This window comes from Labrus mixtus, chromosome 3, assembly GCF_963584025.1.
Source record: "Labrus mixtus chromosome 3, fLabMix1.1, whole genome shotgun sequence".
In the NCBI taxonomy this organism is placed as follows: domain Eukaryota; kingdom Metazoa; phylum Chordata; class Actinopteri; order Labriformes; family Labridae; genus Labrus; species Labrus mixtus.
Window position 1 is genome coordinate 13,260,649 of NC_083614.1, and position 25,657 is coordinate 13,286,305.

Below are 25,657 nucleotides of genomic sequence, written 5' to 3' on the forward strand. Positions count from 1 at the left end.
TTTTCTGCTTATAAAATCGAATCTTTTTGAATGTGTTGTGTTGTTCTGAAACAGGTGAAGTGTTTTTATCACTATGGGTTGATGATTTCTGACGCTGACTCGCTAGTCTAAAATGTCGATGTTGATGATATGACACCATGGGCGTGTCCAGATGTGTGGCATGGGCCCCCCTTGAAATCTGATTGGCCACCCCACGTGCAAACCCCACAAATCCTACTCTGTGATTGTATTTTAAGTTAAAAAAAAGTAAAAAACAAAATATCTTGTGTGCACAAGATAATTATGTATGTAGCCTACATATTGATACGAATGTCAATAAGTAAGGTTTGCCTAAGCACTTCAGTCAAATACTTAAAAAAAAAAAACCATTTTCTACAAGTTATAGAATTGTACTGTAACTTACTTTATTAACATGTACACATACAAACATGAAAACAGAGTTTTTTCATTTTTCTAAGTACCCTCAATATGTAACCCTTGAGTAAAGGGTTAGGAATTCTGTGTTTATATTTTTCAAGTAATGTTTAAAAATAACTTAAAACGGTACGTTTTGTTAACCTGCAGTGAGTTAAAGCAGCAACTTCCTTTTTATGAAATTCTAAGGTATATGTTATAACATTTCAGTTATGTTGAGTTATCTCCATAAGGCTGAACTAAACAATTTGCCGAGGCAAATTAATTTCAAATTATTTATTGAGATAATCATAATTATCTTGTGCGCACAAGATATATATATTTTTTTACTTTTCGGGACTTCAGGGGTTACTATTTAGCCTGTCAGAGGCGGGACTGCACTCATTTGCTACTCGGGTGGTCCAAGTTTTGGAGTTGGGAAGTCGTTCTTCTAACTTCAGTGTGCTCCCGTGATTTGAGTTCGGAAAGTTGGAATGTTGTTAAAATGGCACAAATCAGCGTTGATGCTACAAAGAAGATTTGTGGAATGTAACCGTTAATGGTTAGGCCTATATATGAGCAAAAAGTTGATGTGCAATAAGTGAATTAATAAAAAGTATGTTCACATTGAAAAAAAACATATTTTGACGTGAAGTCGGTAAGTCGGGCAACTCATTCTTTTCCAAGTTTTCGAATTGTTGTTCCAACTTGAGCACGTGTTCATGTACACCACATGAAAGCAGCATAAGAACCAACATAGGTCATTTTTTAGTAAGGCTAGCCCACGGTTAATATCTAAGTTTTCATCATTGGTATGTACTTCTCTGTTAACGGATTGTTGTTTGCAGCACCTGAGTCTAAGACAAATTTCCCAAAATGGAAAATAAAGTGCTTTGTTTCATATTGTATCATATAGGCTAGGCCTATATCAGTGTCATCACACCTAAGCATGTAAGGCTTTTAAAAATGATTTTCTACTTAAAAGTGCAAAAACAAATCTTTGTGTTTGCCAACAAGAGTCTTCGGTTACACTTCTTCAATGACATAGATGTTTCAGTTTTTTAATGACCTGTTTTGCTGTGATCATCACGTGCTTCAGAACTCAGCCTATAATGACAACAAACACGTCTTCTAGGTTTTTTCTTATGGTGGCCCTGCAGGTCAACTGCAAAAATTAATATTCGCTGAACACAAAAAAAGTCACAAAATGCTAAAATATTTCATGAAATGCTAAAATATGTCTCTCGCATGTCTATGCATTTTTCTTCAAATACACAAAAAATATTGCATGGCACAAAAAATATTCCAAGAAACACAAAACAAATGTCACTTAAAAGAAAAAACATTTCATAAAACGCTAAACAAAATCCATTAAATGCCAAAAAAATAAAGCTAAAATATTTGAGGACACATACAAACAGCCTCTTATAACTGTTTTTGCGTTTTAGGAAATATTTTTATTTTGTCATGAAATGTTTCTGGTGTTGACCTTCAGGGCCACCGTATTTTCCTAATAAGACTTCTGGTTTTCTAGGTGGAAAAAACCCCTGGTGATGACTCATCTTGCCCTTGGTGGTGTTTCATGTTTTAGTGTCCAATGAAAAGCTTTCTTGGTCTTCAATGTCCCTCCTCCATGAACACATGACCTATGAGCAGATGTTTTTTTGTGTGTGATTTAGATACTGAGAATTGAAAATGCATATCTTCAGTTTCCTCCCCAACTTTCTGCTTTTTCAGAATCAAGCTGCATGGGAACTTTTAATATTTCTTCTTCTGACTGAACAGAAAATCCTTCATTTTGCTCTCAGGAGGGGATTCTGTGTCGTGACTCACTCTGAAGGATTAAAGCTGTTGTTTTTCCAGCCAAACTGTTGTATAAGTTTATTTCTTCACAGTCTGGATCTGATTTTTTTAAAAGAGTAACTGAGACTGATGTTGACCCTTTAGATACATGGAACAATTTCGTAACTCTTTAATGTACACACAACACTCAGCTGGTGTCAATGAACACATAGAGCTCTCTCACAAACTAAATGAAGTACTTTAAAAACATACTGAATATAAATACATGTAGTGTGAAGACTGGAGGCTGTCACCAAAACCTTAGATATGATTCTAGGAAATATCAAATATCAATACCGGTTTGATACCATGGCAACAAACATCAGTCCAAACTCCTGCAAACTACATTGGCAATGTTTCAGTACTGAAGTTTTACCTGCTTAAGAGAAAGTTTTTTGTGCCAACGACTTTTTTTGTGCTCATGAAAAAGTTTTGCGTAATTACAAGAAAATTTTTTGTGCTAATGAAAAAGGTTCATGAAAAGTTTTTATATAGACCGTGCAGGAGTTTGCCTGCACTTTGGGTAATTAAAAACAAGAAACCATCCAATATCAGATGTCTAAGGCTTTCTCAGATCTCCCTCACCTCGTGCGACATTTACCAAGGTTGTTAAAACTGTCAAAACGTTGATACTTTTCAATACCTCGTTTTAAATTGATACAATCTGTCATTTTAATAATAGAAAGTATCAAAGAGTACCAAAACGTACACAAAAAAAAAACTACAGTTCTTCTGTCGTTTTAAACCAAAGCTCCTGATCCTTGGACCTCGGACTTCTATGTTTGTTGCTGATGTATTGTCACAAGTATCGTTATCCTTCGATTTTTAATTTTTACAATAATCTTATCAAAGTTTAAATTTCCAACATGAAAACTCTAATGAGGAGGGCTACAGTACAGCTGGTGGCACATGACCTGAGGCAGAGGCATTAAAAAACCGGTCACGCAAAATATGACTGTACTTGTCCATTTGATTATATCGTTTTAAAACAGGAGGCGTTGAAAAATATCAAATCATTCAAAATTCTGATATCCTGATGCTGTTTTCAGTGTGCTGTTTTTTCAGAGGAAACAATGCGACTAATTTGCAAAAAGAGCTCTTAGTAGGAAGTAGGAACAAGTAGTTATCATCTATTTTATTCCTGCAAACCTGTAAATAATGAAAAATCAGGATAAATGTTGAAAAATAGAACACCTGTTTATTCAAAAACAGTAAAAAATAGTGCATGTGTATTTTCTAAAAGTGATATAAGTCAGTATTTTTATGTACAGAGTTCAGCCCTGTGAGGAGGCAGCAGACATTCACATCTGATGTAGAAAACAGAATCTGTGGATCCTACAGACTCTCAGAGGAGCATCGAGCTGCAGCTGGATTACACATTATTCCATTCAGTTACAGCCGGGGCACATGGGTAATGGAGTCCTGAATCCTGGGCAGGATGGTCGGTTATTTTGCATGTGGGATGGCTGGAGGACTCCTCCTGCAGAGATCATATCACAGTTTTTTTAACACCATAAACAGAACACAAACTTTAACCAGCAACATAAACATTTTAGTTTATTTATATGTTTCAAGAAGTTAACACGTTTGGATAAGTGGGCGGGGCTGGATAGGAGGGGGTGTACCCATGTTTGGAAAAGGGGAGGGGTTGGAAACCTTTGCACTTCTCCCACATCTTCAAATATGGACACTTCCCTCCTCTCCAGCACTGCCCTCTTCTCCAAATATGGTCATTGCTGGCTCCAGGAAACCAAAATGTCGGCCAAAATACCAAACCAGAAACTTTCGAAACTGCAAACAAACCAGCAAGGGGCTTCACGTCCATCTTTCCAAAAGGTGAGGGTCATACCTGTTTCAGCAAGTCCTCCACTCTCAGTCACTTCATAACTTTATTTTATTAACATGTTAACAGCAATTAGCAGCTATCTGTGTCTGTGAGAACCCTACTTGGCTTGTAAGCTAATGAATTAGTATTGTGTCTTAACTGTGTAACTTTGATAACTTGCTGTTTGCTAACCCAGCTCCACCCTCTTACCCTTATAATATCACTTGTGGCTCAACTACCAAGATGGTAGCAGCTAAAATAACAAAACTCAAGGTCTGTGCTCGTCATGGTTTTAGTGTTGGGTCTTTGTAAATAATATAACAAAGAGTGTGGTGGTCTAGGCCTGCTCTTCATGCAAAGTGTCTGCAGATAATGTTTTTCATTATGAATCGATGGTGTAAAAGTAAAAATTGATTGATTAAAAAAGTTGCTAAAAACGCATGTGTGACATCAAGGTGGCTACATCTTAGTTTTTTTCTCCACAGTCTGCAGTTTATCCTCTGATCCTCTGATTATAATGAATAAACTTGGCCTGTTTGCTGTGCTGTTTTTACTGGTGAGAACTGAAACTTTAAAAGGCATTCAGTTCATTACAGGATAAAAATATTCCTATTTATTCCAACGTCAACATCTGCAGATTTTTCAAACCTCGAAAGAAGAGGATTCAAGAAAAGGGTTAAACAATGCTGACATTAACAGCATTATTAGTAACAGTAGAAGAAGTAAATCCAGATGTTGGATCTTTATTCTGTATTTCCAACAATGTGACACTCTGACTGTAACACAGTGTGTCCAAAAACTTTACCACGGTGAGAAAACTAGACTTTCTGGATGTTCCTGTGCGGGGTAACGTCTATAGGTAACAGACAGAAACAGAAAAGGGTTCACAGGGTCGGATGGAAGGAGTCCGTATGAGGGAAAGAACCTAAAGAACCGTCAGAGAGCAGAGAGGAAATGAGGCAGAGAGAAAGAGGAGAGGCGCGCCAAAAGCAGAGGAGGAACCGTGAAGGAGGAGGAGAGGAGAAATGTTCAAGAAAAAGAAAAAGGGAAAATAACTGTGACTGCAAGAAGGAAAACTGGGGAGGCAATAAAACACATGCATGAAGGAGGAGGGGGAGAAGGAGAGGGGGAAATGGACAGAGAGGAAGAGGAGAGGGGGAAATGGACGGAGAGGAAGAGGAGAGGGGCATGAAGATAGAGAGGAGGAGGAGGAGGAGGAGGAGAGGAGAAAAAACTGGGGAGGCACTGAAAGACATCCATGCAGGAAGAAGAGGAGGAGAGGGGGATGAAGACAGAGGAGGAGAAGGAGAGGGGGATGAAGATGGAGAGGAAGAGGAGTGAGGTATGAAGATGGAGAGTAGGAGGAGAAGGGGAATAAGACATAGAGGAAAGGAGGAGGAGGAAAGGGGGATGATGGACAGAGTGGAGGAGCTCAACCTGTTTGCTCTGGCTGCTCACAGAGGAGTCCTGACTGCCGGGGCTGATGGGAAACAATATATGAGAAACACATTTTCCAGAAGACCCCCACCCAGCTCCCTCTGCTGCCTGTATGTGTGTGTGCGCCTGTGTGCGTGTTGAAGGGTTGTCTCCATTCCACATTTTTAAACTTTGATATGATTCTAGTAAAAATCTAATGAAATTAATACCTTTTTGTTACTATGGCAATAAAAATTAAAAGTCCCAGACACCTAGTGTTTGATGATTTCTTGGGTTTAATCACAAGTAATTGCAGGCATGCTCCTGCACACTGTCTAAATTGCTCAAAGACTTTTTGCAAGTTTCAGAGTCACCTCGGCACGCTGGGTGGAGGCCGGTGGGCTTGACTAGGGAGCTTCAGAAGGCCATCAGTGCTCGAAGAGGCATTGGATCCAGTGTGGGGGGGCAGGTGAGGTGCAGATGGTGCGATACCTCGACCCCAAGGTCTTCTGCTTGATGCCCTCTGAGGAACAACACTAAGGGGAGAGGAGGAGCAGAAATGACAGAAACACTGTGAATACCTCTGAGGTTTGTGTGTGTGTGTGTGTGTGTGTGTGTGTGTGTGTGTGTGTGTGTGTGTGTTTGTGTACCTTGAGGGCTGGATCCAAGAGGAGTCCACAGGTGGAGGCAGAGGGGTGGTGCAAGTGGAGGTTGAGATCTGTCCAATGACAGACAGAGCCTCCTTCAGGGCGGCATGTTTGAGGAGCACCTCCTGGCGGTGCTGTTGCTGCTCCGCTGACTCGTCCATCAGAGCTGCTCCTTCTCCCAGAGCGTAGAGCTGAGCCAGGAGCTCTGAGCTGATGAACTCCTTCATCTGCAGAGAGGCAGCACACATTACAAATGGAGTAAAGACTAGCTGTACTCAGCTCATACTAAGATTCTATTATTCATATTAGATCATTCACTGAGGAGACAAGTCAGAATGTTTCAGATTCTTCAAGAGTTTTAAAAATGGAGCGACGCCAAAAGGTTTTATGATAATGACTTCCTGTTTCCTTACATTGTTAATACAGCCAGTAGTGGTGTTGTAAAGCAGTGGTTTTAAACTCATTGGTTGGGAACCAAAAGTGGGTTGAGGAGCCGTTTTCAGTTGGTCGTGAATGTGTGCCTGGACATTTTTTTTTGGTCCAAAAGTCTGTGAAGCGCTTTTTAAACATGTTTGTATAGTTCCGTTATTCTGTTCTGTCAATTGTTTTGTACTATCAAATGTTTTGAACTGTCTGATGTCCGAACTGCTCAGTTTTTCACTCAGTAATCTGACTGGTTAAAAAATACTTTCAATTTTGGAACCTCCTACAACCACACTTATACTACGCAGACTCGACCACCCTTTTAAATACAGACATGTTAAATGACGTCAGACTCTGATGGCGCTCACACTGTTGACCATCAGGTGCATGATGGTCTTTGGCATTAAGTCCTTGATGGTCTTATAGATGATGCTCATGTAGGACTCGACCAGGCTGCGGATCGTCTCCACCTGACGCTCCAGCTGAGGGTCTGAGAGGTTCTCAGGAGCTCCGTTCTCCTGCTCGTCCACCTGAGAGAGGTGCACACACAAATACAATCCGTGTTTCATTCGTTCTTTCAACAATCATTCAAATTAAAATCAAATTACAATCAAATCTTTTGGTAACGGAAAACAAATCCTTTTTTTAATTTACTGATAGTTGATTCTCAATGTAATATTAAAAGAACAACTGATACACAGATTAAAACAATCACAAACACACGAAGGAGCTTTTAACAGTGGGGAGTAACATGCTGTGGTCACTTCATGCTGATAGAGACGTGTGAGCTGTGTGAGGCTGTAGAGTTGTGTCTTGTGTGTGTGTTTTTGTGAGTGTGTTCATATCTTGTCGTCCTTTCTGAACTCTGAGGAGAAAAAGAGGCTGTGAGAGGAGCAGGGAGAGCAGGGAGGGGGGAGAAAGTAAAGGGGAGGGGGTTGTGAGGGACGAGGAATTGCTGATTAGAAACAGACTGGAACACACACACACACACACACGCACATGTTGCAGTGACATCATGCGCAGAGAATGCTGCTCTGAGGAGCCAACGACAGAGCGGGATGAAGGGGTGGGGGACTCTATTTCTCTCTGGAAGAAGAGGAGAGGGGGGAGCACGGAGAGAAGGACAGGGGGAGTTTAAAGCCTGCACATGCTCTCTGAGTTCACACAGCACACAGGTAAAGTGAGGTGAGGTGCAGACAGGTGTACTGACAGTGACTCTCTCGGGGTAAACTCCGGCCTGCAGCAGAGACGCCTTCCAGCTGTCGAGCTGCTCCTGAGAGCTGCAGGCCAGATCCAGACTCTTGTAGTCCTTATACACGTTCCTGCAGAGACACAGGAACATGTCAGACTGGTAGGACAACACAACAACCACAGCAGCAATACCTTCCACTAAGGTGGTCAAAATGATCAATACTTTTTGATACCATGAGAGTTAAAATGATACAATCTTTTATTTTGAAAAAGTATCACAGCTTTGAAAAAACAAAAGCTACAGATCTTCTTTCTTGTTTTTTTCAACCAAAAGAAAGAAAGCACTGTCTAAATTGCACAACTACGTTGGCAATGTTTGGAAAAGTGAGAGGAGCTAGATAGGCCAACGTACATGTGAAATTAAGATAATGTGCAGGAGTTTTCCTGCAATTTTTGATCATTAAAAACATTAAATGTTCCCATATTGGGTGTCTAGGACTTCTCTTTTTGCTGTGATGGTATCGACATTGTTTGACTTTTGCTGACTGGCTGCAGTACAGGTCATAAGCTAACAAGTAACTTAATTAGAGTAAAATTAACGATAATTAATTAATTAATAAATGATATAACACCTGTACAAATATATGTCTTTGGTAAGTGAAGCCAAAACATTCAGAGCTCCCCCTGCTGACAGGCTGCACTATAGGTCATAAACTCCACCTCCCCCATGTTAACAGATGAGACATGGGTCAAACTATAAAATCAAAATACACGCCACATAAATGTTTCACAAACATGGTTTCTGTCTTATAAGTTAGTTCTTTTCATGCTGATTTATTTCCAAGAGTTAATTTTTCTGAGAAGTTTAGATGTAATTAGTTATTTGATAATATGAAAAGGATTATAACACCATGATTGACAGCTCTGTTGACGAATGAGGACCCTGCGTTGCTGGGTGCACTGGATTATAAGAATAGAGGAGGAACAGTGAGAGGAAATGTAACAGACACTAACAAAAGAGTCATTAAACTTTCCATAACCGTAATCTGTTCTGATGTGGACTGAACCCACCTGAGGGAACCTTTGACCTTTTAGCAGGAACCTTAATGTCTGTATTGTTCAGAGGAAGGGGCAGGGCGCCATTTCCACCAGATACAGCCAGCGGCCTTCTGCACATTTCTTGGCTCAAAATTAGATCACCAGCGCAATATGTCAGCTCCTGTGCAGGGGTATTTTGGCTTCATTTTTTAACAACGTAAGGGCACGGAGACACGTTGTCCATATTTGTGTACGGTCCATGGTAAAAACGTGTTATGGCTGCATCTCAATGCCTTGGAAGTTTTTGCCATTTTTAACTAAATTCTGTCAAACTTCCAGCAGAAATTAAACGGGTCTTGTTCGTGGTCTTGTGGGAAAAGAGGAAAGTAAAAGTGTTGCTTTCTAATCACTGACAGACTGAGCTTTATGCTGTGTCACATGTTTGATCATCACTTCTCTCCCAGAGCTGTCACATCTGATAAGACTCCAATCAAGCTGTTATCAGTTAGTGTCGAGGAGTTAAAAAAAACGGTACCACAAACAACATGGAGGATTAATGTTTGTTCTCTTCTCTCAGCTCGAGATTCCCTTTCTGCACGAGTTCTTGGAAAGCTGCTTTCTGTGAACTCAAACATTCCTGACCATTAAAGAGCAGCACAGTAATCTGAGGTCTTATATTATTTTACGAGGTATAAGCTCCTTTCAGTTTGAACTGTAGAAAAAAAAGCCTTTACCTTGTTTTTGAGAGTTTATGTTATGTGTTGGTTTTAATACTGAATGCTATTGGAGGCCTTTTTCACAACATATTTTGGGGCTGAATAACTAATAGTAGGGTGGGGTATAAAAAAATTATTTCTGAGACTGGTGGATTAGTTAAGCATGTGAATTAGATTTTCTCTTTTCTGTTCCAAACAACAACTTCAATCTTTCAGGATTGAACCTCGGTGAGAATCTTGCCATCCATAAAAGTTGTATTATCTGCCAGGACCTGTTGTACTGACATACATTACGTCATTTGTGACGAAGTATGTAAAAAGAAGTTGTGAAAAGAAGATCATGGCCGACTCGCAGCAGGTGATCAAAGAACGGTATAAGCTACACAAAAAAACAACAACGATACAACAAAGTGTAACACATCCAATATGATGAAGCATTTAAGGTTCAGTAGTCTACATATTTCATACGTATATTTTTCTCAGATAAGACTTCAGAGAGCACCTCTCCTCCCTGAAGAGCAGAAACTCACTCAAGTGATGAATGAATTAGGAGAAAGGAGGAGGGATGTCAGAAGATTTGTGGTGAAGGGGTTAAACTCCATTGTCCCTGTCAAGTCAGCATCGATTAGGTCTCCAAATTACTTTATACATATCTACTTATTCAAAGAAACATCCAAAGATTTTAACCTTGTTTGATATTTGTGTAATCATAGCACATCCGAAACTGCTAACAGAATAACTAACAACATCGATTATGAAACCAAAAATAACAAACATATTCTATTATATTTTTGAAATATTTTTCCATTAAATATGTAAATAGTTTTGGTTTTTAATTATTTTTGTTGATCTCTCCTAATAAGAAAGAGTAATATTGATTTTTAAATATGAAAGGGTAAAATAAAAATCACAGTTGACAGCGCACTCTGGAGAGGCTTAAAGTAAGGTCGCCTCATTTATGTTCTTGAAATATTCCTTATTCTTTTTACTCTCCAAAAAATATGAGAATCAAGAATCAATAAGAATCTGGATCTTTAAAACCAAAATGGTACCCAACTCTAATTAATATGTTCAAAAAGTTTCTTCATGTCTTCACTCCAGTAGATTTGTTCCTCCTATAGTCGTGAAACAGGCAGTAATGTCTGCAACATAATCCTTGGGGTCAAATGTGAAGGTCAAATAAACTCAACCGATCTCTTCAACGCCACCAGACTTCCTTAAAACAGAACTCTTTTACCACAGAGCAGCAGTACCGCATTACAACCATGTGCTGATAATGATAATAGAACATTTTTAAGATGAGATGGAAGTCGCATGAAATCTGTAATCTGTTTTTTATTAGGAATGACTATTCAAATATTCAAGAACCATGTCCCTCTCCTAGAAAATACATGAAAAACCACCAAGAATCATACTGTTGTAGAGGTGCAGATGGCCTAGCGGTTGGGTCATGCTCCATGTACAGAGGCTATAGTCCAAATGGGCGGCCTGGATTCAAGTCCAGCCTGTGGCTACTTTCCCGCATGCCGTTCCCCACTCTCTCTATCTACTGTCCTATCTAAATAAAGGCAAAAAGCAACGAAACAAAAATGACTGACTTAGAATAGTGCATCCTGGTGTAATGTATCTAAACCGTGCACTCAATGACCTGGGTCTCATTCCTGGATAGTGAGTGAACGGCTGATCGAGGGGAAAAAAGTCAGAGGGTTTAGTGTAAAAGTGCTTGACAACAGACTGAACACAGGTCCTTAATAGTGAAAGAGCTTTTACAGCTCTGCTCTTCCCAGAATTTGGTACCATTATTTACACACAAAAAGAAGAATAAATGCAAACGACAAACAGAAGTACAAGAGATTCACACACAAAAACATTTAGACACACAATAAAACCGTTTCTTTCTATCTCCATCATCTGTTTTCACACAACCCCCCCCCCCTCTCTCTGTCTCCTCTCTTTCTTTTTCTCCTCCTCTCCTCACCATCATTATCCTTCCATCCCTGCTCTCTTCTGTGGAGCAGCAGAATCAGAAACAAGCGGAGTATATGGAGCGGGCTGCGGCCCATCTGTTAAACATTTTTCTTTAATCACTCCGTTGTTTCTTTCCTCCTTTTGTAGTTCGCTTCTCACGTTCAGAACACAGAGCGATCAACCTCAAATATGTGAAACCTCTGCGTGAGTGTTTGTGTGAGAGAGAGAGAGATAGAATGAGAGAGGGAAACAGAGGAAAAGACTTTAGGAACAAAATTGAAGAACCAACTGTCAGATTGTGCTGGACTCAGTTGGGTGAGGCTAATAAGTCAGGGTGTGGTGGCTAACAGAGGAGTCGAGCCAAACATGACAAAACTACAGCGCTATAACAGCGAGAACAGGACGCTTACATTAACTCTTTGTTTCTCGTGGACAGTCTGTCTGACTCTTTTCTTTCTGCACCGACTTACAGTCTGGATGTGAAGAGTTTCCTGAGGTTTTTGATTTCTGTCAGACAAAACCACTGCAATGTCTGCCCCCCCCCCCCCCCCCCCCCCCACACACACACACACACACACACACACACAGAAAGAGAAACAGAGAGGTTGCAGGAAAAGGAGGGGGGCGCCATAGGACTGATTCTGACACATTCCTGGCTGATGGCTCTGATACTCTCTCTCTCTCTCTCGCTCTCTCTCTCTCCCCTTAACCCCATCGTCCAACTTGCCTCCCCCCCCCCCCCCCATACCCCCACTCCCCATTTCTTGTGGTGAGTCGAGCAATTCTTTCCAAACAAGAGCTGCCTCATCTCTGATCCAACTCTCTGGCTTTGATTAGCTGCTTAATGAGCCTGCCGTCGGTATGCTGTGGTCTGCACACACACACGCACACACACACACACATAGAAACACACACACGCGTGCACACACATACATGGACAAACACACACACATAGGTTTGGTTTGTGTGTCTGAATGTAGCTGAATTATAAACAAAGCCCACATGTTCTGCTACAGTCAGCCAGCCTTCCTAAACCCTCTCTCTTTCTCTGATGCTTTGTCTATGTGTGTTTCTCGATCTGTCACACACACACACACACACACACACACAGCACTGCCCTCAGCAGCCTGGCATGCTGTTTAGCTCCGCCCACTGCTTCACCCACTGGATATCCGCTCAGCTTAGGAGTCAAAGTTGAAAGGAGGAGGTCGCAGGGAGGACATCACTGACATCTCCTCCCTTTCCTCCTTCCACGTAAAATATCACTGAACCTTCAGCGAGCAGGTGACAAGAACACAACTCCCTTCTCTGACTCACAAACACACACACACACACACACACACACACACACACACACACACACACACACACACACACACACACACACGTACCAACCTGAGCTCTGTGTTGAAGAGAGCGAAGACGAACTCTCTCGACATGAAGCTTTTCTCTACGTCTCTGAGCTTTAAGTTGTCCAGAGGGAGCATGTACTTCTTCTCCTTTTCCTGAGAACACACAGAGATACCGTCTGACACAGGTATGCAGGGTGAAATATGACATCACACAGAGGTAACACAGGTGCGGAGAGCGAAAAAACAAATCAAACACCTAACACTCAGGGGGCTGCAGTTGAAATATACGGCTAATATTATAATAATGGAGCTGCCAAAAGGGTTCAGCTGCAGAAAAGAAATGTCAGCGGGAGAGCATCTGAGTTCATATCAGACGACGTGTCGGCCCGTCACACTGACTCACATTATCTACAGACTAACCAGCCAGGGGGGAGGAGGAGGAGGGGAGATGCCATAAGTCTCCAGCCTGTCACCACCACGGGGACTCATGAACGACAGCGAGAGCGTTTGGAGGAGACGCAGACAGTGAGGAGGCCGGGTACGGAGGAGGCGAGCAGGGAGAGAGGGAAGGGAGGGAGGCTCACATGTGAAAGTCATTACTCAGACTCAAACTCTAACACAACATTTCTCCTAAAGTGGAGCCCTCCCCCCCTCAAATCTTTGCTCTATGGCCTGCTCCCTCGCGCTGCACTCTGAGGAGGGGGCTTCAGGAGAGATTTGAAAAGATAAACGGAGGAAAGGTTGTCAAAATGTTAAATACTCTTTGATACTACATGTTTTAAAACGATAAGGTTTCTGTTATTTTAACAATCAAATCATCAAAAAGTACTGAAGCTTTAAGAAATCTACAGATCTCATATTTTAACCAAAAGAGAGATAGCACTGTCTAAATTGCAAAAATATGTTGACAGTGTGCAGGAGTTGCAATTTCTTGTAAATTAAGCAAACACTGCAAATGTTATTGTGCAATTAAGACAGGAAAATTACGAAATGTTTGGTGTCCAGGACCTCAATTTTTGTTGCTGTATCTAATCAGGTATTGATATTGTTAGATTTTTACTAGAATCATATTGGAGTTTGAAAATCTGGTACTATGACAGCCCCTTAAAGGAGGAGGTGCAGAGCGGGAAAATTTGAAACAGGAAGAAATGCCTGCAAAAGAGGATGTCCAAAACGCCCTGCATGTTGTCTGTGTGTGTGTGTGTGTGTGTGTGTGTGTGTGTGTGTGTGTGTGTTTGCGCGTGTGTGTCAGTCTTCCCTCTGTCTGTGCTCCCCTGAACCCTACGACTCTCTTCCTTCATTCCTCTTTCCTTTTTTCCAAAGGGGCCCACTTCCTGTAAGAGAGGCTCAAAAGAAATGACAGAACGGGATTGGCGCTCTTACGGCAACATCTGGGATCGCTTTGGACGAAAGGGGAGGAGTATGGGCGGGGGGGCAGGGTGCTGTGATGGGGTAATAGAAAGTAGAGATGAAGAAAAGAGAAAGAGGAGGGATATAGGTGGACAGAGGAGAGGAGCACGAGAGATCATGCAGGAGAAACTGGAGGAAACTGCACACCAGTCCAAAGTTGAGTCCCCATGGGTCCCATCAACCCATATATGGTGGCTCAGTCCCTCCCTGACTCTCTCTCCTTACTTCACTCCCCAAGTCTCCTCACGCCTTCCCTGAGTGAGCGCGCAGATCCTGAACCGAATGAGTGAAAGTGCCACGTCAAGACTGGATACTACGCCGGACACAGCGCTGGACGCTCGACTCTACAAACACCAACATCTCAGCAAGAGGGACACCCACAGGAGAAGACGTCTGTTGTGGGCAAGACCCCTCGACCAAGACCCAACACTGGCACGGGATAAAATAAAGAAGAAAATAAAAGCGGAAAAACTTTTCCCGACTCTCCTCCGCCTCATGCAGGACAAGAACCTGAGTGGGAGAAGACGAGGCCGGCTGGAGAATCAGAGTCCTGCTCCGTCATCCCAGTGTTCAGACTACCTGTTCAGGATCTTACTGGTGTACAGTAGTCTGCACATTGGTTAGATTGTGCAAGGAAGAACTTCAAGAAACCTGCATGTACTCTTCAATCTATAACTCTCATGAACGCAATAGGCACAGACGCGTAAAAATGAATGCATGCTCTTTCACCGCCTTCACCATCCAAAATGCATCACTAACTCTCATCTTTGTCCTGCGTAGTGACATCTGTTTGAATCATTTATCTTTGTTTGCATTCAGGACGAGAAGTGCTCATGCAGAAAATTTGATCCAGAGTTTGAAATTTATTTTAACATGTAGGACTGAAATACTTCAAACCTGCTTCTTTTACACACATTTATTTTCAGAAAACGTCTGGCTTAAGTTTTTCAGGGTGCATCAAACTTGGCAGTTAGGATTTCTGCATGTGCATCTGTGTGATTGTGCGTACAGTTGAGTTAATGTGGGTGTCTCAGGGTGGTGTTGAAGCATCGTAGATCAGATCTGCTGTTTTAATCTAATGGATGTGAATGTGGTTCAGGCCTCACACACACACAGACACACACAGACTGAGTGTGTAGGCATGAGCCATCTGTTTTTCTTCAGCTCTGGCAGTGGAGGGGTGCAGGAATGTATGTCTGCTCAGTGTGCTCTGGACGTTAAACTCTGAACTGTTATTCTGCTCTCTCAGCGTGAGGTCAGCGTGAGTGGAGAGGAGACGCAGTGCACGAGCTTAAAGATGGTAAAACGACAGGAGAAGACAAAGAGATGGAGAGAAGTAGTTTGATATGGGAGTAATAGTCAGAGAGACTGTGGAGGAGGAGAGAGGGGGAGGTCTGTAGCGTAGAAACAGCCATGTGGGATTTCTCTGGGCAGATCTTGGAAGCTGGTGTTTGGACAAAGCTTCAGATTTTCCAGCCAGGAATGTGCAGAGTCCCAGGGAGACTGCCAACCACAGAGAGAGAGAAGGGGAGAGAGGGGGAGAGAGGGGGGAGACATAGAGAGAGAGGGGGGAGAAAAAGGCAAGAGGAAAGGCAAAGGAGTTTAAAAAAAATAAAATAAAAAAGGGGAGGCGGTGATAAAAAAAAAAAGAGAAGGAGAGCGGGAAAAAGGGAGAAGAAGTGTGTGAGTGTTCACTTCATGAGAGATGATGAGATGATGATAAAGACGCATCACATCTGATCAACTGTAATCACACGGCTCACTGACTCTGCGCTCAGGCCTCTGATCAGCTGATAAACTTTTCAGTGACAAGGTTAAACCACGACAAGTCCAAAAACCTTAGACTTCAAGTGTTGTGAAACATTTGTGAGCCATAATGATCCCAAGTGTCGCTCTGATGTGGCCGCAACGTTATTTACACGTCTGTCTGTGTGGCGTTTATCACGTGTTAAATATATGTGTGTGTGTGTGTGTGAGCTGATTTGTTCAATTATAACAATGTGTGTGTATGCCTGAGGCTGTGTGGTTAAACCATCCAGTGTTTATGTGCAGTGTGTGTTTGTGTGTAACTGTATATTTGTCTCCACAATTTGTTTATATCTGACTCTGCATGAGTACTGTACACTGTATATACCAGTCTCTCAAACTGTTTGTGTGTGTGTGTGTGTGTGTGTGTGTGTGTGTGTGTGTGTGTGTGTGTGTGTGTGTGTGTGTGTGTGTTAGTTTGGCTTGGGGCGAATCCAGCTGTGTCAGAGTGAGTCGCTCCAAATGCCTCAACTCCCAGAAGAGGAAGAAAAGGGGGAGTAAAGGGGAAGAGTGAGTGCAGAGCGGGACCAATGGGAGGAATGGGGGGAGGGGGGGGGGTCCAGGTGTGAGGCGAGGAAGTCAAAGTTGCTATTGTTAAAAAAAACAGTCTCCCCTTTTAACACTTAAGCCTTGTAGGTTTTCAAAAATGTTCAATACTTTCGGATACCTTTTCGATACAGTCTGTTATTTTCACGGCCAATATTTTCAAAAACTACAGATCTTCAGTCACATTTTTTTGCTCCAAAAGAGAGCGAGCACTGCTTTAATTGCACAAACATGTCGGCAATGTTTGGAAAAGTGGGTCCTCTCCAGCTCCTCCAACTTTTCCAAACATTGCAGACATTTTTGTGCAAATTAGACAGTGTGCAGAATTCTGCAATTTTTGGTAATAACAAACAATAAATTACACAATTTTGAATACCCAGAGATTCGACTTTTGTTAACTCACAGGTCGGCAAACTCTGACGTATCTATAGTCCTTTTGGTGCCTTTTAAAGATTCAAAAGTTAGTTCATGTCTCTTACAGCGCTTATGTCAGGAGTGCTGGAGAGGAATTAGTCCATTAAAAATAGCAATTAAAGTCCCGCAAACTGTCTAAATTGAACAAATACGTTGGCAAAATATCGGTACAGAAACGTTGCCAACGTTGTTTTTTGCAATTTAAACAGTTTGAAGGAGTTTGTCTGCAATTTTTAGTAATTATAAACAAGAAATGACGCAATATTTGCTTCATAGGACTTATATTTTTGTTGCTGTGGTATCAAACCAATATCACATTTTTTTGATATTCACTAGAACCATATCGATGTTCAAATTTCAGGTACCGTGACAACCCTAAAAGCTTGACTATGCAATCGAGAGATTTCAGCGTGAAGAAGTCATCTGTGACAATATATGTTATTTTTATCAACCACTCCACATTTCTGTCAACAATATACAACTTAAAATCATCCACAAGAGGTTTAAAATCTAAAGACGAATGCAGTGATGTGTCATCCTCTTGTGACATCCCTTCCTGTCTATGTTTGCCTCTCAGCTGTGACGGGACGAGGAGACTGTTGTGGTGTGTCTGCCTGTCTACACTTGCTGTGCAGACCTTCTGCTCCTGTACAGCAGGCACAGACAGGCAGACAGATGGCAGCCCCACTGACACCAGAACACACACCAGCTCTTCAACCCCGGACAACAACATCAGCACTTAATGAACCCTCATCAACCTGTTTAAGCCGCTGTGTGAGGCCGACGTGTGTGTGTGTGTGTGTGTGTGTGTTAATAAACCTGACATGACTCATGTTTGACCCGCTGTGTGAGGATGACGTGTGTGTTAATAAACCTGACATGACTGAAGAGTATTCAGTGTTTGGACTTCACTCTTTTCTTATTTATTTAGTTTAAAACTATGCAATACATGTCAGTGTGATTTGATTTATTCAACACGATCCTATGGATCAACAGGTTCAACATCTCATAGAACTCTATGGTGGATTTTTTAAGACACTATTTAACAAAACAGCACAATAATTTGATGTCTTGAGGTAAATAAAAAGTTTTTTAATTTAATGGAGACATGCATGCATAATATTTTAATATTTTTTTATTCTTTTGGATATCATGCTTTTTTACCATAAAACCTTTTATATTAACGATTGATAGAATAAAAAGACACAGAAGCTTTGAAAAATAATATATATAGTATAATATAATTATTATGAAATATATTTTGTTGTTGATGAGAATTTGTTGAATGCTTTCGTAGGACATTAGTGAGCACTTACACTTAACCTATTCCATGACCGTTGGGTCAATAAGTATTGTTTTAATACGATCAAATTGTTCTGTTAGAGGTTATCAAATGTGTTTTTTAACACAGACATTTTCTCTATGCCTCTTCAGATTTTCCCCTTTTTGTTGTCTTAAGATCAAGATGCATTGATGGGCTCAAAGTTCATCCTCCACGTTTACAAGAATGGCAACCTGAAGCACAAAATTTCCACCTTGTGAAGTAGTTGATATTTTCACTTCTTCAAAACTTTCCAATACTACATGTTTTAAAATGATACGATCTCTGTTATTTTAATGATCAACAGAATCAAAAAGTAATGCAGCTTTTATAAGACATAGGTAAGTGCTAAAGCTTGCTATTTCAAGAAATTCAGCCAGTCTCACAGATGACTGGAGTAGATCCTGAAGTATTAATTCATAAATAGTCTTTGAATCCATGGATTCAGAATCATTTTGAATTGAAAATCGATTCTGAATCGAATCGTGACCCCAAGAATCGAATCGAATCGTGAGACACCCAAAGATTCCCAGTCCTAATAAGACAGGTGCTGAGGAGAGGAATGAACAATTAAAAAGTTCAAGCTAACTCCTGCTCTGTCTTAATCTGAAACCCAATAACATTTGATAAACACAAAACACTTATTTATGCATTTTATAAATGATTATTTGCTTTCCATTTTTTATACTTGTGTGTTTTGTTAAATATTTTTTGGCATTTTAATAAATATTTTAGCATTTTTTTTTCCCCCATTTTATTGAGCTTTTATTTTGTGTTCAGTGAAGTGCTTTTGCAAGTGAACCTTCAGGGCCACCGTAGTGTGATGCCTCACCTCTTCATCTTTGTACCAGGACAGTGTCTGTGCAGTCAGGATGAACCAGTACTCTTTGGCTCCGCCCTTCATGATGCCGATATTGCTGATGGTGAGCCAGCCTTTACGTATGACCTGCAGAACATAGGATCATGGACACAAAGTTTGAATCATGTAACTCCTCTGAAGGCGAAACAGAGAATGCCACACACTTAGAGAGCAGCCTGCTGATTCGAAGGAAAGGAAACAACAGAAACAGTTTACATTGGAGGGGACAATCAGATCTTTGCAGACAGATTTGAAACGATTTCCTGACCACAGGTTGACAAAAGTGATCGAGGAGAAGATATGCAAAAACAAAAGAGGGACAAATTTAATCAAACAATTAAAGACAAAAAAGGGTGAAAGAAACTTCAGGACAAGAGTTTAATCAATCTAGTGAAAGAGGTTGACATGTAATAAAGATTCCCCAAAAAGACATGAACTGTTCATCCTGCAGAAGAGAAAAGTATTAATGTCTGCACACATGCTAAGAGCAGTGGGACTGTTGAAAGTAAGGATGATTGTTTTGAACAAGAGAAATGTTGCAGCCTGAGGAGTACTGGTGTGCAAAAGTGACCACATTGCTAAACGTTTACACATTGGCCCCAAAAATGTTTAAACATTGAGGCGCACGCCGGCGGCCGGCTTGTTAAATAAACGCAGTGGTTCCCACACATAGACGATACATGGGCCGCCCAAGTATATTCTACCTGTTTTTATTTAATTTTTCATTTATTCATAAAATTGCTACATGCACAAGACAGCGTGCAGCAGAGTGCTGACGCGCGAGAACCTCACAGCTCCCGTTTAAAAAAAACTTCCCTGCTGACTCCCGCGGAGGGATAAGCGTGCAGAATCACATCAGCGGAGAGAGAGAGAGACAGAGGGCACAATAAGTGTCCACTGTCCGTAAATCCCTCTTGTATATACACCGATGTTGAAGAGTGCTTTGTGCAGTGACATGGGCACGTTACCACGTAAAAAAAAAAAAAAACAAATTTACGTTTAAACAGTTGGTGATTTTAGGAAAAGTTTAGTGTTTTTCTAAATGTTTAGCGTTAAAACATTTAGAAGTCACACCTCTAGTGAGGAGAAAAACCAGCAAATCATCAGCTGCAGAAAATGATAAAGATATTGAAGCTGCAACATTTAGTAGATGTGCACATCTGCTGTCGTCATGCTGACACGGCTGCAGCCTGAGAGAGAGAGAGAGAGAGAGAGAAAGAGAGAGAATTAAAGAGACGGAGCTCCTACTATGAGGCTGGATAGAGGGGTCACTCCCTGCAGACAAACAAGAGATAAAGGAGACATATTAACATGAAGGTTTACATTTGAACTCTGATAAAGATCTTTTCATAGTTTACAATAACATGAAAGAATGAATAACTGACACAGCTGTGGTTTGAATGTGCTGCTGTTTAACAAACACCACCATACATTAACATTCTTGATTAATCACAAACATACTGACTCTGTGTGTGTTTGATTATTCCCGCTGTCACTGCGTCACACTAGTATTATCGTACATATTAATCTAAATCACCAGTGCATTCCTGTAAAGAGCCAAGATCAGCTCTGTGATGACTGGGCCGTAAATCACAGAGTGCTCACATTTATCTGCAGCTATCCATGATGATTAATGTTTAACAACATGAAGCGGTGACATCAAAGATATTCAAATAAATTAAGTTCAGAAACACACACCCTGCAGAGAACCACAGGCAGGAAATGTTCACTTTTGAATTGTTAAGACCTGCATTTATAATCATTTAAGAAAAGATTGTTTTAATGAGAAAATCTAAAAAAAAAAAAATGAACCTAAAGCCCGGTTCACACATGCACAAAACTCAGAGCTGCATGAGTGAGCACACACAAACAGCCGAAGATTTTCACTCTGACTTCACACAGACTTTTTCCTGCTAGCCATTTTCCATGTGAAGTCAGGGTGAGCTAATGTGAGAACACCGCAGGAAACATTCAGTAAAATTCACTGCAAAGAGGTTCATTTTCCTCCTGTTCGACAGGAAAAGTCTCCTGCTGAGCAGTGCATGTGTGAACAAGCAACTGAGGAAGATTTCAGGGAAACCTGCCTTTTTTTGACAAAGATGATTCTGTATAAGGACTGGTTAAGACCAAGAGTGTATGAGCGAAGTAGGACAAAGGTCACTGTGGTATCAGATATCATTGTAATATTAAGTTAACAGTTGAACTGTCCACAGACCGTTGGTATGAGATTATTTCACTGAAATGAATGACAAGTGTGAAGGCTGACCATCTGATCCTGACTCATCCATCTCCAACACCCACTTTGGATGCAGGTCAGTCATATTCTGAAAAGTTACTTTCCTGTTTTAGTCCTAATTTCTTAAAGAGACACTATCAACAAAGCTGCAATCACACTGTTTTCTCTCTTCTTTTTCTAAAGGTAAAAAACCATTAACTTCCCCCTCATTTCATCCAAATAATCTATCTTCTTCCTGATGGTCTAGTTTGCTTTCATAGCTCGTATAGAAGCATCGGTATTCATTTCAGTCTGTTTCATAACCAGCTGAAAACTCTTCAAGAGAGTATCAGATGTTTGATAGAAATTAGCCTTTTGTGTGCATTAAAACATATTTTATCTTAACTCAATGAAGATGAAATAAAATGTTTTATGTTGATGTTAATGCATTAATACCTCTGAACAGTGTTTGCTTACACAGCAACATTAACCTGAATGCAGGTCTCACCTGGTTTCCTGCTGAGGCGGTCTTCTGGTTGTTTTGGTTGTTTGTCCTCTGAGCGCTGAGAGGAGAAGAGCTTGTTATTTATCCTGTTAGAATCTATACTTCATGTTCTAGATTTAAACAGACGAGAAGTTAGCCAGAATGAGAGTTTTCAAAATAACACATTAAGATTAAGTAATCACAGAAAAAAAAAAGTACGCTTATTAGTTGTGCTTTGACGTCAAACGTTATTGATCATACAACCGTCCACAGCAGCTTTGTAAACTTGATGAAAACATGCCAACATATTCATGGGCTTTTTGATTTTTATTATTTTATCCATCTGAGAGATAAACACCATGTGGGGTCGATTAATACAACGTTCTGCCCTCGATCTCTTCTCCTGTATTAGCAACTTTATCAGACTAGAGCAAATTATGAAGTCACTCTTAATAACATGAAGAGTGAAGTTAAAGCACAGCTTTTGTCTTAATCAAAGGTTGGTGACTGGTAGCTCAATGTGGTCAAAGTAGATGGAAAAATGTAAAAAAGTGTTTTAATGGTTAAAACATGTTGACTTTTTAAATGATTTAGCCATTATAATAAATGCCTTGTCGGTACTTCCTTCCTCATTTTTACATCCTTCATGTTTGGAGTGCCTGGTTTCCTCACCTTTTGTGTGTACAGCTTTTATCTTGTTTTGAACGTTTTGTGTTGAGCAAGATGCAATAAAAGAAAAAGCAATATTGATTTTTTTTTTGTGCAATTCAGAGAGTGTGTGAGTCTTCCTGCGATTTCTGATATTTAAAATCAATAAATAAGACCATATAATAGGACTTCTACTTGCTGTGGTATCAAACAGGTATCAATACTGTTCGATTTTTACTAGAATGGTGTTGAAGTTTAAAATTCTGGGATTGTGAAACCCCTACAGGTAAGACCATAAACTTTTAAATATCCCTTCCACATTTTGAAATGAGACCATGAGAGGAGCAGGTGAAGGCAAGCGTCACTCACTTAGTGAAGCCGATGAAGTCTTCATGTTTGGTGTTAACGTAGGCCAGCTGGATGTCGATGAGCAGCAGCACCTAAACACAGCAGAAATACACGTTTACATGAACAGGAAAAAATACTCATGAGGGACTCACAGACTATATAAAAGAAGTATAAAGAAGTGCTACGATCGCTTTGGCTAAGGAAATGACATTATTTGGGAAAGAGGGTGGAGCTCGAGAGGAGCGAGGGTTTCCCTCTAAAGCCACTTGATACTCATTTTGTAGAATATGGTCCCCTTAAGAGGCAAACAGACCAGAATGCAGGGGAGGATTTAGGACGGGGCTATCTGTGATTGACAAGTTGCTACCATGGTAACATGTCATGCAGGAGAGAGACTAAACTATGGTTGTCCGCTCTGTCTTTCATGGTTCCAATATAACAATATAGAGAAGGACAAAATGCCAAGGCAAAAAAGGGGGAGGAGTCTACAAACATGGTGGCAAAGGGCCACACCCACTTCTTATAAACAGTCTACCACATGAATGTAATGTCCAGCTGTGTTTGAGTGACCTGATCCCTGCATTTACTCTCTTGCTCCCGTATCGTCGTGGTTACCATTCTCTCCGTCTCACCACGCAGTTTAGGAAACGAGCTGAGCTGCAGAGGAAACAGTTCACAGGTTAGATATGAGACACCTGCACATGGAGAGCGCCATCACAAGTACACACACATTTACACACTTTTATACCTTGTTAATACACTGGTACACAGTTCTGGTTAGTTCCTGACCGACCATATCAACAAAATTAAAACACGGCCCCTTTAACCTCGATATCTGCTTCTTAACGATGGCTTCAAAGGCCATGTTAGGAGTGAACAGACCTGTCCTGCACAGACACGGGAGGAGACAAAGATAGAAAAGTAACAGGTATTAAAAAAAAAAAAACAGAAAAGGGAAACAGTCCAAGCTGAATTATAACTTATGTAAAAACTCTTTTGATTTCCTGAAAACACCTGACAGCACCTGACTCCGTGGATGTTTCTGATGGCGTAGTTTATCTCTTGCCGCAGTTTCTTCTCATCTGACTCCATCTGAACACAAACAGAGTCGCTGTTTCGGATCTTATTTATTGATGCACATACAGTATAAATGATGATACATGCACAAAATCCCACACACACCTTGACCAGCTCATAGGGGAAGCGTTCGTGAAAGATCCTGTTGATCCGAGCTCCTGCTGACAGGTTGACGGTGTCCACTTCATCTCCTGAACCCTCGATCAGCTTCTCAAAGTCCACAGACAGACGCTGAACCGACCTGAGACACATAAGCACACAGGCTATGAGGTATACTTCACTTAGAGACAGTAAACATTCACACTGAGATGCAGACACACTGACTGTAGTAGAGCCTTGGTCCTGCGTGCCGGGTCGTCAGGACTGAACTGTCCGTACTCCTCCACCTCTCTGTTCATAGCGAGCAGCTGATCCTGGAGCAGACTCCGGACGGCGGGCAAAGTGTCTCTGATGTGGTTTGTCAGTTGCTGCAAACCAACATATTCAGTAAAAAACACACACATTGTCTTTATTTCTCTGTATGTATGTGTGTGTGTGTGTGTGTGTGTGTGTGTGTGTGTGTGTGTGTGTGTGTGTGTGTGTGTGTGTGTTTGTTTGTAACCTGGTTCAGTACTCTCTGTAGATACGATGTGCCCATTCGGTCAGCCATGTGTCTGTAGGCCGGATGTGACAGGAAGAACTTCTGCTCTGCGAGCAGAGCGGCTTTAATGTCCTTCTTCCCCTCGATGTCCTTCTGACTACGGTTCACCACCCCAATGTAACCTGAGAGAGGAAGAGGAGGAGGAAGTGAGGAGTCTGTGATCTGACTCAGATGTCAGATCACAGATTGCTGTCAGACCACAGCCTACAAACAGGTTGTGCGCAGCGTTCCAATTCCTCAGTTTAGTTCAGTGAGAGCATCATTATCCATATCTAATGCTCCAGCTCTGAGCTGCTCCCCAGCAGCCCCTCCGCTGTGTCTCCGTGGATAATGAATTATATCTGCAGGAGAAGCATGAAGGAGACACCTGGTGCAGCTTTACTCAGACTGACCTCAGGAGCTGCAGGATGCTCTGAGCTCACAGTGTCACACTTATATCTGATACTTCAGTGTTTGTTCGGTTGTATATGTTGTTTTTTAAAAATCTGTTCAACATCAGACTCAAGTGTGACCTGGATCTGTACTGACCTGCAGGTGAAACAGTCACACAGACATCACAAAGAGCACATAGTGATACAGAAGTCAACATGGGGGCCACTGAAGTAAGTACAGTTCCACTAATAAAATCATGTCATGTCCAAGAAGAGAACTTTTAATCAGATCAGTGGCTGCTTCTTCTGTGTGAACGTGAATCAAAGAGTAGTGTGATCAGGATGTGAAAAGCTTAAAAGAAACAGCATCAGATAACATTTTAGGATCACAATGACTAATTTAACTAAATCGGAAAGCACTACAGCAGAACAGTAAAGAGCGTTGATGTAGAGTTGATGTAAAAATCTCATTACACACCGAGGTGTCACATTGAAAATAACCACAACTGTGTCTGATAGCAGACCAAAGTTTTAAGAGGCTAAGGCCCAGAACTGAAAATTCAGATTCAATGGGACTTGTGCCGTTCATACTGATATTTAAAAGATAGCAACCAACACACACACACACACACACACACACACACACACACACACACACACACACACACACACACACACACACACACACACACACACACACACACACA

At 41.2% G+C, this 25,657-nt stretch overlaps 1 protein-coding gene across 3 annotated transcripts in view; it reads right to left on the reverse strand.

Annotated features, from left to right (window-relative positions):
- Positions 1 to 3,413: 3,413 nt before the first annotated feature.
- The window catches only part of dnm3a (dynamin 3a), a 29,932-nt gene continuing 7,688 nt past the window's right edge, over positions 3,414 to 25,657 (reverse strand). For 2 of the 3 annotated variants that reach the window (XM_061032049.1, XM_061032066.1), the window contains 16 exons: positions 24,541 to 24,701; positions 24,264 to 24,406; positions 24,045 to 24,180; positions 23,887 to 23,954; positions 23,611 to 23,749; positions 23,433 to 23,519; positions 22,884 to 22,954; positions 21,891 to 21,945; positions 20,416 to 20,442; positions 19,141 to 19,254; positions 12,855 to 12,964; positions 7,757 to 7,868; positions 6,915 to 7,076; positions 6,127 to 6,350; positions 5,851 to 6,012; positions 3,414 to 3,715 (listed from right to left, as the gene is read on the reverse strand). In XM_061032049.1, the coding sequence (XP_060888032.1) occupies positions 3,682 to 3,715; positions 5,851 to 6,012; positions 6,127 to 6,350; positions 6,915 to 7,076; positions 7,757 to 7,868; positions 12,855 to 12,964; positions 19,141 to 19,254; positions 20,416 to 20,442; positions 21,891 to 21,945; positions 22,884 to 22,954; positions 23,433 to 23,519; positions 23,611 to 23,749; positions 23,887 to 23,954; positions 24,045 to 24,180; positions 24,264 to 24,406; positions 24,541 to 24,701 (1,805 nt within the window). In that variant the 3' untranslated portion in view covers positions 3,414 to 3,681. The remainder of the gene's footprint in view (positions 3,716 to 5,850; positions 6,013 to 6,126; positions 6,351 to 6,914; positions 7,077 to 7,756; positions 7,869 to 12,854; positions 12,965 to 19,140; positions 19,255 to 20,415; positions 20,443 to 21,890; positions 21,946 to 22,883; positions 22,955 to 23,432; positions 23,520 to 23,610; positions 23,750 to 23,886; positions 23,955 to 24,044; positions 24,181 to 24,263; positions 24,407 to 24,540; positions 24,702 to 25,657) is intronic. The other variant, XM_061032057.1, reaches the window with a different exon arrangement.